Below are 16,231 nucleotides of genomic sequence, written 5' to 3'. Positions count from 1 at the left end.
AGTATTTCTTATTTTGTTCCTCTTCTTTTTGCTGTGGTGCCTGTGATGATCCTGCGGTTCTGGACTCCTTGTCAGACTTGATAAATAGCTTTGCTCTCTTTTACAGCCAACACCAGCAGAAAACCTATTGATTTTTATTTATTCTGATAGTGCTGCAGTAGTCTTGTCATCTCCTATCAGTACACCAGGAATCCTCTCCTCCATTAACTAACCATTAAAACAAAACAGAACACAAAAATTAAAGAAGAGAGCACAGCATAATGTAGCATTGTCCTAAATAACCTGTGAAGTGGAGTCTGTGTTGAGGCATTTTCTTTCAAATGAAGGGAGACACAAAGCAGAACTTGTGATAACATGGCAGAACAGTGCAGGAAAATCCTCTAGTGTCACTCTCAGGCGTGTAGATCTTCCAGGTCCCACTAGGACATAAGATCTGACAGTCCAGCTGTTGAGGTTTTCTTGATTTGCTCTGACTCTGCTTGTGCACATTGGTCAGAGGCATTTTGGAAGGGTCTCTAGAAATTGCTATTGTTACTCAGCAAAGCAAGTGTGCTCACCTGAGACAAAGCAAATCACTAATGTAAAAGCTGATACGTGAAATGTGCCACAAGTCAGTGTCTGGTTGAGTTGCTCACTTTGGTAAGTTGTGCCCATGAACAGCAGGGCCCCACTGTGAGGTGATGGAAACAAATCCTCTCACAAACATCCTCCTAATGCCCCGCTCTTTTCCTGGTTTTAGTTAGGGACTTGAACTCTGGTACAGAAGCAATTCTTATGTTAGGGATGTATCCTTTTTCCTTTTCCTTTCTTTATATTTCATCCCATTTGCAGGACAAGAAGCCCAACACGACTTCTGCGCACTGTGTGTGAACAGTAAAGTCTCCCCTGTGTCTGTCTACAATGAATATGATCCAACCTTCTACTTTATAGTTTGGGTGCTAATAATAACAGGAATAATAATAGTGAATACTGAGTAATAACAGGAATAATAATAGTGAATACTGAGGACCACATCTAACTAGAGGAACGTGACTCTGATGCCTTTGAACAGTGCAAACATCCCCATGCACTGTGTGTACGCAGAATCAGAAACTAATTGTTGTTATGTGCCAAATAGCATATTGGCAGGATTTATGCAGCAAAGCCCCTGGCATCATGAACACCCTAACCCCAAATGCTCTTCTTTGGCAGAAAGAAGTAAATTTGGACTCTGGGCTACTCTTGCTATTAGATAACTGGCAGATCAAATATTTACAGGGACCATATTGTTTAGATTTTTCTTTATCCTGTTACTCTCAGCCAATCTGAACACAGAGCAGCTGGGGTTTGTTTATCTACCAAGAACTGAATCTCAGGCAGGTTATGCGGCTTTTGTGTTCTGACTGGCAAATGAGAATGTATAGGAAGTTAGTGATACCCAAGGCGGTGCAGATCAACATGTCTGTTTCAAAGTTTGGTATAGTTCACCTCCCCCAACATTACTTTATTTCTCTTGACAACTGAACAAAGAGTTTAAAGTGTTAAGGGACTTGAGAATGTTTCAGTCTGTGGTCTTTGTAGCTAGCAATCTTGGACTAATTTATGTCCCTCAGGGGAATGAAAACCCAAACCCAGGATTCCTGAGTAGATATCCCCCATAGCTTTCATATGCAAATAATTGTCTCATTGATATGACTCTGTCCTATCATGCTAACAATAAATCAAATCCATGTGCCCCCCTCCCCATTTTCCTGGTTAGATTTACTAATAAAAATATCTTATGGCTAAAAATGAATTGCAACAGTATTTTGAAAGGCTGGTGGAATGTGGAAAGTGCAGAGGTGCTGTGAGATGCCTTGGCCAGGCGTATGTGCCCCTGCCATCTCTGCCAGCTGTTGGAAAGCAATAGCAACTGGCTGGGTGGTTGCAGGTCTGGTGATGTGATGAAGAATAAAATAGAAAATAAGGCAGTAAAAGGAAAATCTGAAATGATCACCATCTGTTTAGGAAACATCATACCTGTTAAAATATGGATTTTCATTTTGTTCTCCTTGACTGGTTCAGTTCATTGGAGGGGCTGGACCCAGAGATTATAAAGCATTTCACCCTGGTTCAATCTGTTGAACAGAAATGTGTTAATTTTGTTGAACCATTTGAGAGGACTCTCACTGCAGGGGACCTTGTTTAGAAAGCCGAAAGGGGAAGAAAACTGCCACATAATGTGGTGTGCACCTCCCAAACATGTAACAGCTACTTTTATCGAATACTAATCTGGCTTCAGAATTGTCTTGTGAAACTCTGGCAAAGCCCAAATCAGTCCAGCTTTGAACTGAAATAGCAACAACCTGCTCCGTCCCATATAGGTATAGGACCTCAAGGGCAGCTAGACACATTCTTGACTCAGACTTCTGCCTTTGGAAAACATGTTGGATGCTCCCGTGTTGGCCTTTTGACTACATATAGTCTTGCCCATGTGTTAGGATGGCAGTGTGCCTGTGCACAAAGTGTTATGCCAGTTTCACAGAGGTAGAAGTGCCAAGCAAAACGGACTTGGCTGGGCAGGCTGCATAGCTCTCGGAGTGTGCTGAGAGGCTGCAGTAAGTCTTTTTTGGTAACAAGAATGTCAGAGGAGTAGAACAAGTCTGTTCTCATGTTTGTTGACATCCGTATGCTGAAGGAGGTTGTTCAGGAAGGAAAGGCAGGTTTCTATGCGTATGTCTGCTGATGTTTGGCGTAATTGTTGAGGCAAGACTGCAGTATTAAATTGTAGGCTATAAGGCGCTCTCGGCAGTCTGTACAAAGAAAGAGTCATAGCAGATAATGCCTTTAGGGTCATGGCTGGATTGTTGCTACGCCCTTCTTTTGCCCCCCCAGTAGGTGTAATCAAGGCAAGTGTCTGATGCCTCTCATATGTAAAAAGTCAAAGGGAAAGAGAGAGAGAGACTTTAATGAGATCTTGATGGTTGCCTATGTCATGGTTTCCATGAAGCGCTAAAGAAGAGACTATTGCACTGTTAGCTACAGGCAGGCTGTGGTTAAGTCTACCAGACCTTCATGTGTCAGTGATTGGAAGGAACCATTAGCTGAATAAATTCACGTGAATGTCCATTTAATGGCATCATCACTCCAGAAAACCCTTTCCTCAGGTAGCAATAGCAGTTTGCCCTTAGTAACTTGTAGTGGTATACATGGTGCTTTTCTAATGTCCATGTTAAATCCCTCAAACTGAGGGACAGCAGGAGGGAAATGCTGGGCCTCTGATGCTACTATCTTTATAGGACTTTGTGACTATGGAAAATATTATTCCTTCTGCCCTGGAGCATATGTACAGTATATATGGATCGTAATAAATCATCAGTTGGAACAGGGAATGATTAAAAAGAGGGGGGGATGTCTTTTCTTGATAGCTCTCTCTGCATACAGCCACAAGCGGGCAAGAACCAAAGGTCAGGCAAGCGACAAGGCCTCTCGTGTTTAGGCCCAGAGCTGGAGAAGGGCATCCCTGTAATGTGTAGATTTATTTTTAGCAGACAGTCCCAAGATTTCACCTTACCTGTGCAAAGGGCCTGACCACACCTGCAGAGGGTACTGAGAGCTCCGTCCCATCTACTGGAAAAAACTAATTTAGAGTAATTGATTTTTTTTTCACCATTTTAATGTTTTTCACAATACAATGTGTTCCTTTTTAGATGACACCACTAATAAACCAGGCCTGTGACGTCCTGCTGTGTAACTTGAAAGTCTATGCAGATTCTGGCAAAGCTTTTGATATCCAGAGGTATGTTCAACATGCCAGAAATTAGTAGCAGATTTAACAAAAAAAAAAAAGTCAATAGCAGCAGTTATTCTAAATATGCTCTTACTGTATAAAAGAATATTTTTTTCCTCCCTCACTTTTATAAATGGAGATCATAGTTTAATAGAGGATGTGTCTGATTGATAGATGCCTTTTCTTCCTGGGGGCAGCCATTGCATACTTGGAAAGTAATTTTGGAAAAGCATCTAATGTATTTCTAGCTGTTGTTTAATGAAGTTTTAACAGCTGGAAGCAGAGAGGAAAGCTGCATCAATCCCTGTCCAGTCTGCTCTCTACAGTCTGCCAATAATGTACCAATGTAGGAATTGATCTGGTATCAAATCCGTCTAGTCCATCACCCTCTTGCTTGTTTTATATAAGGTTTTTTGAGCACTTAATCATTCTTACCACATTGCTCCTAACCCCCTCTAACAGCACGCTAGCCTTTTGTGTAACGACGGGAACGGTACTCCAGATGAGAATTCACTATTGATTTATAAAATGACACTTTAGTATTTTCCATACTGCACTTTCTCCCATTTATTATGCATTTAATATCCTATTATTATTTTTTTTGTTGCTCTTTCATCAGAGGTCTTCACTGAACTGTTCACAACACTGTCTAGCCCCTTCTCTGAGCAGATGCATTTCTTCTAGGACCCTGTAAGGCATATGAGTAATTCAAATGCATTCTTTCTAATAGGCACTATTTTGCATACACTGCTAGGTTGGTCAGTGCCCTCTGAAGTTCTTCGTGATTTCCCCCAAACTGGAGCACTGCAAATAATTTTGTTTCATCTAAAGGAATAAATATTTAGCCACAATTCATCGTCTCTTTTCAAGTACATACGCAAGTGTATGTGTGTGCACAGAGATCTCTTTATTAAACATCTGAAGACATGCTATGAAACCTTGAGATATGTTATGCTTAGCCTAGTGCTCTGATGAAAATTGACCTTTTGAGTCCTTCCAGGCTTTTCCCTTTTTTCCATTTGTCCTTTTTCTTTGCTTGGTCTTTTAGCTATTGATCAATGATAGGGTTTCACCTCTCAAGAGGCACTTTGGAAAAGAGCTTTTGAAAGTATAAATGAATGATGTTGACCATCTCAGAATATGATCTTCCAGTTGTTTTATCATAGTACCATTTCAGCAGGTTTGACATATATAAATGTGATTCTCATTGCACTGAAGTTTCCCAGAATTGCCATGGGAGCTATTTTTTGGATGTAAATACCCTATCTTCAACCTCCTGTCCTCTTGTATGCTAGTAGTCTTTAGCCATCTTGTGTTTCGCCAACAACTCAAAATTTAGTTTTTAAGCTTTTTCAGTACCTTGGAGAGGTAGATGATTGAGTGCTTCTGAAATTGTTGTTTTATTGCAGTGCCCCTCTTTTAACATTTCAACTTCTAATATTGCTTTTTTTGGTGTAATGGTTGAAAACCCAGAGAAGTTACTTAGCTTTGCAGTACTGTTGTTATCTTCCAAATCTGCTCTGGTGTCATCAGAATGACAGTGCCCAAAGATCATAGTTTAGAAATGCTGCTTCATAATATATATACAGGATATACTGGGCCTGAGCCCTGTCCTACTCTTAACACATGCTCACCCAGGTTAAAACACCAGAGAATTTTATATTAGTCTTGCGTAAGGGAACATAGAAGAACAGTCATTGCAGACTTGACCACAGATCAGAAGAGTCAAATTTCAAGGGTATTTTACATTCTCAGCCCATTTATCTCCAAACTAAATATAGCTGCTAATGCCCAGTAGAAATAAAGATGGTGAGACAACTGGATAGATGGTCAGATATGCAGGGAGAGATTCAGTAAATTCTGAAGTTTCTAGATCATGGTCCACAGATCATTTGTAGTTCTCAAAGCATTTGCTGCTCCTCTGCAGAGATACAGGTTTCACATGATGTCAGTGCATCTTGTTTTTGACCACGATTTTACATTACAAAGGAGCTATCAAGAAGACAAAGGAAATCCTTAACAGGAAATTTTACTTAAGCACCTCTTGTCACTGAGAGTTTTGACTGGACTGGTAGTAGATGTGGTTTCTGCAGTTTAAAATGAGAAAGGAATTATCTCTTTTATTAGGATGCATACTAAGAAAATGCTTATGAATGTCTGACCTGTTACATTTGATTTCTAGGTAAAAACAAATTAAATTGTTTCTTTTTTATAAATTTTTAGTGGAATTATTGAGCTATACGAAAATATGTTCCCTTTGTAGGCGGAGAGAAGGTGATTGTTATTAAGCACCAGCATTTGTCAGAATGATGGAAACATCTCTTGTTGGCAAAGCTCAAATCTAAAAGCAAAAAGAAAATCAGAGGCAAAAATTAATGTTATGTGATGTTTGTAGAAGCAAGATACTAATGGAATACTAATGGATACTAATTTGTAGCTAATGATTTATCGTTCTTCGACTCAATGCAGGTGTTACAACTGCTTTACCTTGGATGTTGTTGGTAGCGTAGCTTTTGGTACTGAGGTGGATTCTCAGAAGAATCCTGACGACCCCTTTGTTAAGAATTGCAGAACATTCTTTGAAATGTCTTTGTTTAACCCTCTTCTCATTCTGATCCGTGAGTATAGTCTATCTTTGTCTACTTTTTTTTGGTAATTTTCTAAAAGTCACTCTCAAATTGCAAAACATGCTGAAGCAGGAGCAGGAAGATGTGTAGCAGACTTTATTTCAGAAGTGTTCAGAATGCAGCCGACAGGCCAACTATACCCTCGAGATTTCCACCATATGCTCTACAGCTCTTGTCACCATTAATGCAACTTCCTCCAGAAACTGAGAGTCTGGGAAGGCAATGCTCCAGGTTGATCTGAGTGGAAGGTTTCTGGGACCTGTTTCTACAGTATCTCTTTTAATATATTTCTGCATTAAAACAGAGTAACTGCCCTTTGGAGCCTGATATTAAAGTTTTTGTGCACTCAGTTTGCTTGGCAGAGATTGAAATCCCACCCATAAACAACAGTGGGCTAATAACCCACTAAAGAAAAGAGGTGGAGAAGCATAAGCAAATAATATAAGTAAGTCCTCCAAATTCTTATTTGAATAGCAGCAGCAGCCTGGTTGATGGCTATAAAGGATAAAGATGATAAGTGCCAACACAGGCTGTCATTAAGAGAATGCGTTCATTTTCAGGTGAACAGATAGTTAATGCAAGAATGGGGTATAAAGCCAAAAAAGGGGTATATTGAGTTCTAGGGCATGAAAGCTAAGGTTTCGTGGTGTTGGTGACATTGTTAATGCAAGGGCAGTAAGAATTGTAGCTGAGGAGACCACAGCATAATCGAGGTTGTTGAGGTTTTACCATCTTGCTCTCTCGACCTGCTCACAGTAGTGTCAGGTGGTACAGTGGCAAAGTTTCCTGTGCCCATCTGATCCTGCTGGCATTACAGATTGCACCTGTACTAGCAGTACATGAACTGTTTCCTTCTGGAGCTGTGTATCCAAAATGTCCTGGGGTTAATGTTTAACCTGATTGCAAAGTGGGATTTGTGACCAATTTCTGAAGGGACAGAAATGTGCCCCTATGTGTCTAAGACCATGTCCTTCATTAAAGAAAGTTTCTGTAAGGTTTGGGGTTGGATTCCTTGGTCGATCTCTTTCTGCCGGTACATTATGTGGTCTGAATTTCCACACTGTGTTGCCCTGTTGGCAGCACAGGGGTTTTCCGATGACTGATTTGTTAGTCTTAAGCTGTTCATAAGTTAACGAGGGGTTTATTACGATGCAAGACTTCAGGCAGGTTTCTAGTTCCTGGACATAAAGGCCATGGACTGGAGACCATGCTTGTGATAACAACCCACTTCCAGAGTCTGTGGCCTGTTTAGAGAAGCAAAATAAAATAGCAAACCAATATCCTAATATTGGAGAACTGTAAATGAGAATTACTGCTACACAATTTCATGGATCAATGCCATGAGCTGCTAGGCTAGTTCAAGATCTCCCCACCTTCTGTATGTAATTGTTTGACTAGGCAGGGAAAATAATTCTCCCCTTTGTTGTGGTGGCTCTGTGGCATCAAGAAGCTGAACTGAAATCCTGAAGCATTGTGGAAGCAAGCTTGGAAGGCATCTCTCTGGCAGGGAAGTCCCGGCCAACATGGAATTTCTAAAAGGAAATCCTTTACCAGCCTATGGGGGTTGAAGAAAAAGAGGGATAAGGAGAGAGAAAGAGTAAAAAGCAGGTTTCAAAAATGTAACACATCCCACTTGATGAGTTTTATAATATTAATGAAAGGAGTGGGATATTACATGCTTTCACAGTCTGATTCTGTGTTTTCTTCTTTAAAATCTTTTACAGTTTCTTTCCCATTCATAATGATCCCATTGCTCCGGATTTTGCCAAACAAGAAACAAAAGGAACTGAATGGATTTTTTATCCAAACCATAAAAAATGCAATTGTTTTCAGAGACCAGCAAGATGCAGCTGAGGTAAGGCCATTTCTGTGATAAATATATGGATAAGCAAATGTTTTGAGGAAAAACTGGAAGTGGCGTAAGCCTCAGTTGAAAAAGCAAACTCAGTCTGTTTGAACATTCAAAGCAATTTAGTGAAGATTTTATTCATTTTTAGCTTTATGTACCATCAACCAGGCTTGGTGTTGATGCAGAATTGTTAACACATTACAAGAAAGACTGCTACTCTTAGTTTTTCTGTTCAAATAAGAATACAGAAAATGTTACATCTGGGATGACTTTCCAACCCAGTTTCTAGACCGAGAAGGAAGGATTCACCCTGTAGAATTTTTCTCATTTTAAAGTCAGGTGTTTTGTCTATGCTACTTTTCCTTAACGACCAGAGAAAGTGGAACCCCCACTGAGTGTTTCAACCCAGTCATTACCTAGGAGCTGAGGTAGGTTTTATATAGTCCTGTGACAGTTCCTGCTGCTTTTGAAAATGGAGAGAACCTGAATGCCTGGTTAAGAATGCAAACTAATGGGTATGCATTATTAGCAAATCATTTCTTACCTATGTATTTCTTTTTCATCTGGACATAAGGCAGTTTTGGGTTTTTTGTTTTGTTTTAATCACTGTTGTCTTATGAAGTATCTGAAGGCACATGCTTTTTTATGAAAGTCTGTCTATTTTTACTATAAAAAGCATTTGGAACATAGGCATGTGTTTCAGTTCTGTGATATAAAAGTTCTTCAGGTCTACTTGTTCTTTTTTTCCTTGACCATTCTTTGCTGCAGACTGCACATAATATCCCTAAAAATAAGTTGACCACTTAATTATGGATGTGTAGTGAGAAACAAAGAATATCAATGAGAATTCCATTTTAAAGGTAACTAAGAATTTTTGCATATCAATTGACATGAAACACACTACAACCTGCAAATTAAGAAGCTGTTAATATTGAAATATAAGAGATGTTTCTTACCAATTTGAGGTGAAAAGCAATTCTGATGCGGTAACAGCACAGGTGAGAATGGATCCTCCCAACTCTTTCTGACAGCTTAGCCCCACAGCTGTCACCTTTCAGGAAAAAATGGATTTTAGTTTACCCTACATTACATCCAGGACACATTTAAAAATCAAATTGATTTTCAAAGATATTGCTGCTCTTTGCTGTGTTGCGTGTTCTGCTCTTTTTCTTTGACTTTTTCTTCAGTGAAGTCTCGCTTCTGTATTTGTTGTGCTTTATCACCACATGCTTCTTGTCTTTACTCCAGCCCACCTTTATGAGTCTTTGCCCCACTAGCCTTTACGTCTTTGTCTCCATCCTTCTTTACATCCAAAAGGTTGTAAGCACCACTGACCAGCCACAAACAATTCATGATTCATACACATTGTTCCTGGCCCAGGCTGAATGTTGGAGGAATATTTTCTAACAGGGATGGTGTATCTAAGCTGCTTGCAGACACCTCATTTCTAGAGCACAGGTACAGTGTGAGCTTTTAATAGCATACTGGTGTGGCTGTATGTATGGAGAGTTTTGAATCAAAGATTTATGCCAAAGGGGTCTGCGTGAAAAGTCTATTCTATGTATCAATTATAAAATGATAAAAGGGACAATGAAACTATCTAATGTGGATTGAAAGTAGTTAATGTATTAACTACTATTAATAAAATGCAATGTATTTCTGTGACAGTAGCACTGAGGGCATTGATCATGGGCTAAATCCTTCACTGTACTAGAGATGGTCACTCCCTCAAACTGCAGACTAAGATAAAGGACAGCAGGTGGGTATGGTTAGGAGAAAACACAAAGAAAAGCAAGATGGTAGTGACAAGAACAGAAGGCAGCATTGTCTGCATATGCAGCCTTTTTGCAGGTTTCAGTGGTTGATGGAGCAGAGGTTTAAGGTTAAATTGGAAGGGATGTTGGGAGATGCTGTAAGAGATAACACATGGCAGTAGCTGCCCAGTATCAGGGCAGTGTTGAGGAAAGTACAAGGTCCATGTTTGCCTTAACAGTGTATGCACAAGTCCATGACTGGCTGTGGTCCCACTTGCTCCTGGACTTTTGCCTGGTTTGCAAAATTGGCATATGGGAACTATTTCAAACGCTGGGAGTTAGACACTTAGAACCAGATTTCTGAGCGCATTAAGTCCCCTTTGCAATTCAGGATCATTAGCACAGCTTTCAAAAATGACCAGAAAGCTTGAAGCTTCCTTTTTTTCCCCCTTCACTGCCTGTCTCCTTACACACTCTTAGAATTTTGTCTCTTTTAGGTTGGTGGCACATGAGTCTTGTTACAAGTATAGGCAACTTAATAATTCGCCAGGAACATAAAAATGGTATGTGAAACAGATCTAAATGCAGCTGTGTCCAATTTAATGCGGAAATGTAATCTGTAGAGGTTAGGTGTCCCAGATAGCCCTGCATTGAAGGAGAATTATGTCCTGTATCCTAGGTCTTGAATGATGAAATGTACCCACTGAAGTCAGTTGGAGTTTTGGCACTGAATTTTAATGAGGCCAAGATATAACTGGTAGCTACTCGTTCTTTGTGATAATAATGGGAGCTATAAGCAAAGTCTTATGGTCTCCCTGTGCTGCATTAGGCCAATGGGTATTCCTTAGGTTGCCACATTCCTAGATGTTACATTGTGTGCCTCTTTTACTCCTCATTGATTTTATCACCATTAAAAATGCTTTTGGGTTTTTTTTCTTTGGGGAAAAAAAAAAGCCTTTGGAACAAACTGTAGAACAATGTAAAGCTCTGCAAAAGTGATTCAGCTGAAGCTTGTCTTCATCTCATCTGCAGCTAACACGAACGAAGAATAAAGAAAGGCCAAAAAACAATGTGACAAGCAAAGTCAGCCTGTTATCATCCCTGTTCTATCAGTAAATGAAACAATGGTTCTGAATGCCTAAAGATAATCCCATGGGCAGATAGTAATTTTACAGCCAGGTTTAGATCTAATAATATGCTTGCAGCTTATATGAGATCTGTGATGTCACTTTCTCTCATCCCATCGGTTAGTGCTGCAGATGTCACTTTAATTATATATTATCTTTCTTTGGTCAGTCAAATAATTTCAGTCCTGGATATTCCTCTCATTTGGCTTATATACAAAACATTTAGTCATTGTACTTTAGAAATTTTAATATATTACATTTATTCATGGATTCAAATTATTGTAGAATGCTTTTCCCAGTATTTACAGAAGAGCAAATTCACTCTGCTCAGAATAAACAGCACAAATTTAATGCACCACTTAACACCTACTTTGAAGACTCCAGCACGATTTAAGTGTTCAAATACCTTATCCTGATTATCTATCCAGGTTTAAATTTTTCCCTTAGGCAAAATGTTTCCAGAAACAGGGAAGATAGACTGTTTGTTTACTTTAATAAATGATAGTTTGATAGATTTTCATTTAATAATCTGATATGCAAATCATTATTCATGTAAGAGTTGTTTTTCTATCATGTTATAGCTCAGTTCTTAACCTACTGGTCTGTTTTAAATAATGGTATCTAGATGAAGGAGTCTTTCACAGTGCTCAAAATTGAGACTCCTTTCTAAAACTGTGGCTTGAATCTCAGCCCCCTTAGCAAACGAAAGGCCAGAATTTAATTTGTAATCCATAGTAATAACAACAATTGGAATGTAACAATTTAAGGATATTGCAATACGTTATTTTTGGAAAATCACAACAGATCTGTGGGAAAATCCAGTTTTCAAAATATGCACCCTTTAACAAGGAGAATTAGAGAGTTCATAGAGGCTGCAGCACACTTTTCTGGCGTCTCCTGATTTTCCCAGTCATACTGTCTGCTGTGAATACATAAGTCAAGGTCACTGATCCATGCCAGGCAGGTAGTGATCTGCCTTCTGATGATGATCAGCTGTTTTTTGGTAGTCTCAAGCCAATTTGAAATGAGAGAGTGACAAAGCACAGAGAAGTATCACCAGAACTTTGTTCATTGGCATCTTGGTTCGCAGTTTAGTCAATCTGGCTGGAGACCTGTGGACTACCTGAATGCTTGTGGTGTAAGTGCAGAGCAGACAGGAGGAACAACGGGAGAAGAGTGTGAAGGCTGTGCCACTGTGAACCACACTGCCCATGAGCCAGCCCATGTGGCCATGCCCATGTGGAGTTAAGCCACAAAGAAGCTGTACTGTGCTCTCAGTCCTGGTGATGATCTGCCCTCCCGTGCATTGGTACGGCCCTGGGATGCTCTGTGCTCTACTGTGCTAGGTCTAAATCAAAAGAGGTTTTCTTCTGGTCAGCAATTGCCAGTGAACAATTGCAAGTCCCTCCAGTTTTCCCCACTTCTCATCCTCATTCTTACCAAACCTTTCCCTGATCCCTGGTAAGTACAGTCACTGGCTCTGCTGCCCCCCCGCTGCCCACACAGCCGGGCAGACACAAGTGATTCCTGGTGCGTGGAGATCCTTTGGTTTTTCAGCATCAGCCATGGGGGCCTAAAAAGGTCGGGAAACTGAATTTTGAGGAAAACTGAAACTAAGCTGTTTAAATGCTTGCAAAGGGGAGAGAGCTACCCTTTCACTACTGGGTAGCAATAGTAATGTACTGTAAGGAAGTGGTATCTTTTAATATCTTTCTGAGAAATGGTGGCCTGGCTGCAACTTTAATCTCTGGAACACTGATTCCCAGGTTAAAACGTGCAATGAGCTCCCCTAAATGCTTTACTTAAGGGGAAGAGGGGCATGTGTGTGTGTACCTGCATTCTGGAGGATAAGGGACAATCTGAAAACCTAATTACTGTAGCACTCTGTTCTTTTCTCTTCCTTCCCCAGCAGTTCCCTGGAGTTTTTACTTTTCATGAACTAATGAACTATTTTATTCAAGAGCTGCTTGAAATGAGTTGAGCAGAGGTAATCCTCCTGAAAAAGTCTGATCCTCTCCTTGTCAAGGGAAAACTATACAATTACTAAGAAAACTTAGTTAAAAATTTGCTAAATACTATGTACATTCCAGGAGCTATGTGCATGTTTGAACTGTGGAAATGCAGTACAGATGTTAAAAAGTAAATATTTTTCTAAGGAAACTGCAGATGGGAGGATTAGACACCTTCTAATAGTGTGCAGTTTTCCTGCCTTTTTAGAAAACCAAGCAAAACTTGTTTATATTTGAAAGAAGGTGGTGTCCATTTAAGGATACACACCATATGACAGTATTAAATAACCCATTTTTATTGATTTATCAAGTCCGTAACACAAAGGATCAGTTTGGTCCTTTTGTTTTTCTAAGTCTGTAGGAGGGATGCTGCAATTCTGTTCCACTGGGCTGTTCTCACAGTTTGATCATGTCATTATCCACTGCCTTTGTCGCGTGGAAATGTGAAGTGGGCTTTTCAGAAAGGTAAATATGTGTCTTAAAGATATAGAGGGAATTTATGCTAAATACAGGGTTTGAACCCAAATCTCAAACCTGTAGCTCTGCTGTTTTATGCAGAAGCATATCATTCCTCTACAATATGTTAAAAACCTTTTGAACAGTAAATCTGGTGTCTGTGCTTGGGCACAGGGACAAAAAAATAGCATTATGTTAAAAGGCGTTTTAGTTATTCACGTTCTTTTAAAAATCAAGCATTACTGCTTGCTTTTAAAATTGTGTTCCTTCCTTCCCACATTTAAAGAAAATTTTTTTTTTTCTTTTTCTTAGAGTTGTAATGAATTTTCTGACTTCCTCAGGATTTCTTAAGTGGGCATTTAAACATAGCAAGGCCTCAAAACCTCAAATGGAGATTAACTTGAAATCCCTATTACTTTTGGTCACCAGTTGAAATTTCTTGATCAGTCTGTTGTTATCTTTCCAATGATGAATCGCAGGCCTACGAAATGCGATCTCTTGGTTTCAGGCCTGGGCTGAAGTATCTGGCTGAGATGCTTTCATCACGAAATGCAGTTCTGCAGTCTCTCTGCTCAAAAGAGATCAAGGACACAATAAGTAACGAGAGCGGTGACTTTCTCACCTCCCTGAGGCGTGTTGATGGGGAAGCAGGAAGAGTTTTGCATTACTGCTGCATCTGTCCCAGTTCTGCAGCCTGGCACACCTGTGAGCCCAGCGCTTCACGAGCACTGCAGCCACAAGAAGAGAGCAAATGTCTGCTTGGTTACCTGCTTCCAGCAAGCACATACCAGGTCTGCATGCTATCGCTCACCCTTTGCTCTTATCGCACCATTTCTGCTGCCTCCTCAGCTATGATCAGAGTCCTTTACGGATCCTAGACAAGGAACAGACAGATGGTGTCATGTATATATTATCTGCCCCACTCTAGCAAACCCTGCAGCAACCATAACAAAATAATCATCTTGGCATCTGGGACTCTTTCTCCAATACCTCCATCTCTTCCCACTCCCTTTTAGTCTTTTTCAGACACTGCTGTGTATCTTCATCTTTTCTTCAGGGGGTGACAGGAGCAGTGTCCCTATCTCATATTTCACATGTTCCCACCTTAGCTACAATCTGGGGTCCAAACTGCCATCATGCACACGTGCAATCTCATTGACTTCTCGGAGCACCGCTCACATGCTTCAGTTTGCAAGAACAGAGACTTGTACCAAAGGACAGAAATGAAATCAAAGGACAAGGGTGTTTTTGTACTGATCAAGCTGGTGAAGTTTTTGGGTATCCAGAGTAGCCAAGATTGATCTTGCAGACAGTATTGGGAAAACGTGAGTTACCTCTGCAGGAAAAGCTAACCTCACTTTCTAAGAGCTGTGTGGTGGAGCTCCTTCAGTGGGCCTTCCAAAAAATGGCATTTTTGCCCCTTTCTGGGAAGAACAGGGGATATTCAGATGCTCCCTATAGCAGCATTAATCCACATAAAGTCATTAGGCCAACAGGATGCCTTCAGAGTTACAAGGAGGAAGGACTTAAATGTTTCTGTCAATAAGGTTTGCATGTATTTTCCTCCTGTTTTCACCAGCCGGTGTGGGAAGTGAAGTTGGACGTTTGGCTTTGCTGATCTACAGCATATGAAAAACATCTTTTAATTGAGAAGGGTGGGATTTTTAGTGTTGAAAAAAGGCTTTTTCATCCAGAGTAAAAATAAATAAACCCACATGCTCAGTTGTTGGTAATGTCAAGGGTCTTAGTGACTTTTTAAAATTGTGTTTATATGGTAAAATCAGTTACTTAAAATATTGTTTATCAAAAATCCAGGCCAAAAGATAGCTTAAGGACTCTTTCAAATAATGTTTGCAGCAAAATTTCTCTGAAAAACAGGAGGAGGAAAGAATTAAAAGGCAAACCTGTCTTTTTCAATGAAACCGCCCCATCCTTGAAGGGGAGATCAAAAGTCCACAAAAATACTTTTTTTTTTTTTTTTATTGACCAGCCCTGCTTACACGTCCTTCTAGGTGCTGGTTGTTGTGGCTATACCCTGTTTTTCCTGTTCTTGATACTGAAGGGGAGGGAGTGGTAACAGCTCTGTTTTACGTGTCCATAAAAATAAGAACAAGAGCTCATTGTACTTTGAAGGTGGGATCCAGCAAACACTGGTCTGTGTCACTGAGCTTTGTGGTGGCTTGACCAGCACAGGCAAAAAACCGAGGATGAGGAAGACAAAAAACCAAGGTGGTTGTTCCTTATTAGGGTCTGGGTCTTTTGCTTCTCCTCTGCAACCTAGACCTGGCCCACCCCATCATGAATTTTTTGCTTTACCCTCCCTTATGATGGCAAGGGAACCCTGTACTTGTTATCCAGAGAGAAGTTCAAATGTGAAAATCCTGTTTATGCCTGTGGTAATTCCCTGTAGGCAGTAACGTCAGTGCTGGCCACTAGTCCCAGCCTGATCCTGTGCTAGTAATGAGTATTCGCAGCATGCATTTCAATGTCTGATTAAATCTTCCTGAAAGGCCATCTGTTTGAGGAGGATGTGGCATAGGCTTTAATACTTTTTATACCTAGTACTCAATACTGCTGTTTCATGACCTTAGACATAAAGTTTGTCCCCTGGTTAGTTAGCATCTCTCCTGATACTCCAGTCAGAGAAAATAATTGGATCAA

General features: G+C 40.2%; 1 protein-coding gene across 1 annotated transcript in view; it reads left to right on the top strand.

Annotated features, from left to right (window-relative positions):
* Positions 1-16,231, top strand: part of TBXAS1 (thromboxane A synthase 1) — a 231,389-nt gene that overhangs the window by 131,466 nt on the left and 83,692 nt on the right. Inside the window, exons 6-8 of the mRNA XM_059816257.1 lie at positions 3,669-3,757; positions 6,218-6,366; positions 8,100-8,230. Coding sequence (XP_059672240.1) covers positions 3,669-3,757; positions 6,218-6,366; positions 8,100-8,230 — 369 coding nt within the window. The remainder of the gene's footprint in view (positions 1-3,668; positions 3,758-6,217; positions 6,367-8,099; positions 8,231-16,231) is intronic.

This window comes from Gavia stellata, chromosome 4, assembly GCF_030936135.1.
Source record: "Gavia stellata isolate bGavSte3 chromosome 4, bGavSte3.hap2, whole genome shotgun sequence".
Classification (NCBI taxonomy): domain Eukaryota; kingdom Metazoa; phylum Chordata; class Aves; order Gaviiformes; family Gaviidae; genus Gavia; species Gavia stellata.
The sequence above is the reverse complement of the archived record's forward strand: the minus strand, read 5'-3'. Positions and strand labels throughout refer to the sequence as shown.